The 1,709-nt window shown below is 42.1% G+C and overlaps 1 protein-coding gene across 1 annotated transcript in view; it reads left to right on the plus strand.

Moving 5' to 3' along the window:
• The window catches only part of LOC104766560 (aconitate hydratase 2, mitochondrial), an 8,985-nt gene that overhangs the window by 5,965 nt on the left and 1,311 nt on the right, over window positions 1-1,709 (plus strand). Inside the window, exons 16-19 of the mRNA XM_010490472.2 lie at window positions 423-521; window positions 602-1,081; window positions 1,173-1,271; window positions 1,359-1,601. Coding sequence (XP_010488774.1) covers window positions 423-521; window positions 602-1,081; window positions 1,173-1,271; window positions 1,359-1,601 — 921 coding nt within the window. The remainder of the gene's footprint in view (window positions 1-422; window positions 522-601; window positions 1,082-1,172; window positions 1,272-1,358; window positions 1,602-1,709) is intronic.

The following is a 1,709-nucleotide window of genomic DNA, read 5'->3' on the forward strand; positions in this document are numbered from 1 at the left end:
ATATTGTCGGCTACGGTTGCACTACCTGCATTGGGAATTCTGGAGAAATTAATGAATCAGTGGGAGCTGCTATTACTGAAAATGGTATTATTGAGATTCACAACTAGACTTACTTTGGACCTTCTTATATTATTATTATTTTATATATGTGGTTAATTGTATGGTGTTATTGATTCAAAGTTTTCTGTGCTTGTTAGATATTGTGGCGGCTGCTGTGCTGTCTGGGAACAGGAACTTTGAGGGGCGTGTTCATCCACTAACAAGAGCCAACTACCTTGCATCTCCTCCTTTGGTGGTTGCCTACGCTCTTGCTGGCACGGTAATAAATCACGAAAACTTGTCAAATGTTTTGTTGTATGTGATAATGACATATAACTCATCATCATTTTGGAAATTTAACATTCCTCTTTCTTATTTTACAGGTTAACATTGACTTTGAAACGGAGCCTATTGGCACTGGAAAGAACGGCAAGGATGTCTTCCTAAGGGATATCTGGCCAACCACTGAGGAAATTGCTGAGGTATATAGAACTTACAACCAAAGAACAAATTTACTTCTGGTACACAAATATTAAAATTAGTCTTTTGGCGTATGGATCAGGTTGTTCAATCCAGTGTTTTGCCTGACATGTTCCGAGCAACATATGAGTCAATCACCAAGGGTAACCCCATGTGGAATAAGTTGTCTGTTCCTGAAGATTCCCTCTACTCATGGGATCCCAACTCCACTTACATTCACGAGCCTCCATACTTTAAGGACATGACCATGGATCCTCCAGGGCCACACAATGTGAAGGATGCTTACTGTTTGCTCAACTTTGGAGACAGTATCACTACCGATCACATCTCTCCAGCTGGGAACATCCAAAAGGACAGTCCCGCTGCTAAGTTTCTCCTCGAGCGTGGTGTTGACCGTAAGGACTTCAACTCATATGGAAGTCGCCGAGGGAATGATGAGATAATGGCCAGAGGCACTTTCGCTAATATCCGTATCGTTAACAAGCTCATGAATGGTGAAGTTGGCCCCAAGACAGTTCACATTCCATCTGGAGAGAAGCTCTCAGTCTTCGACGCAGCAATGGTTTGTGTTTATCTAACTGAATTTTGTATTACTGACTGACTGTACGTTGATCAAGTCTAATGTCTCCTTATCATAATGTCAAATGTATCAGAAATACAAGTCAGCTGGTGAAGACACAATTATTCTCGCTGGAGCTGAGTATGGAAGTGGTAGTTCACGTGATTGGGCTGCCAAGGGACCCATGCTACAGGTTCAGAGTCACTTCCCTCGTGTGTTTTTTTCCGCATAAACCTGTCTTACTGTTTTATCTGAAACAAAAAAAATTTGGGATTGGCAGGGTGTGAAAGCAGTGATTGCAAAGAGTTTTGAGAGAATTCACCGAAGCAACTTGGTGGGAATGGGAATCATCCCGTTGTGCTTTAAGTCTGGGGAAGATGCCGATACTCTTGGATTGACTGGTCACGAGCGCTACACAATCCATCTCCCAACCGACATCTCAGAAATTAGACCTGGCCAAGATGTTACTGTCACTACTGACAACGGAAAATCTTTCACTTGCACAGTCCGCTTCGACACTGAGGTAAATACTTCAATCTCCAAAAATGTGTAGTCGAGCAAAAAAGCATTACAATGTTAACTAATACTGGTAAACAAAATGTGCACAGGTGGAATTGGCTTACTTCAACCA

The sequence above is a fragment of the Camelina sativa genome, chromosome 19 (assembly GCF_000633955.1).
Source record: "Camelina sativa cultivar DH55 chromosome 19, Cs, whole genome shotgun sequence".
Taxonomy (NCBI): domain Eukaryota; kingdom Viridiplantae; phylum Streptophyta; class Magnoliopsida; order Brassicales; family Brassicaceae; genus Camelina; species Camelina sativa.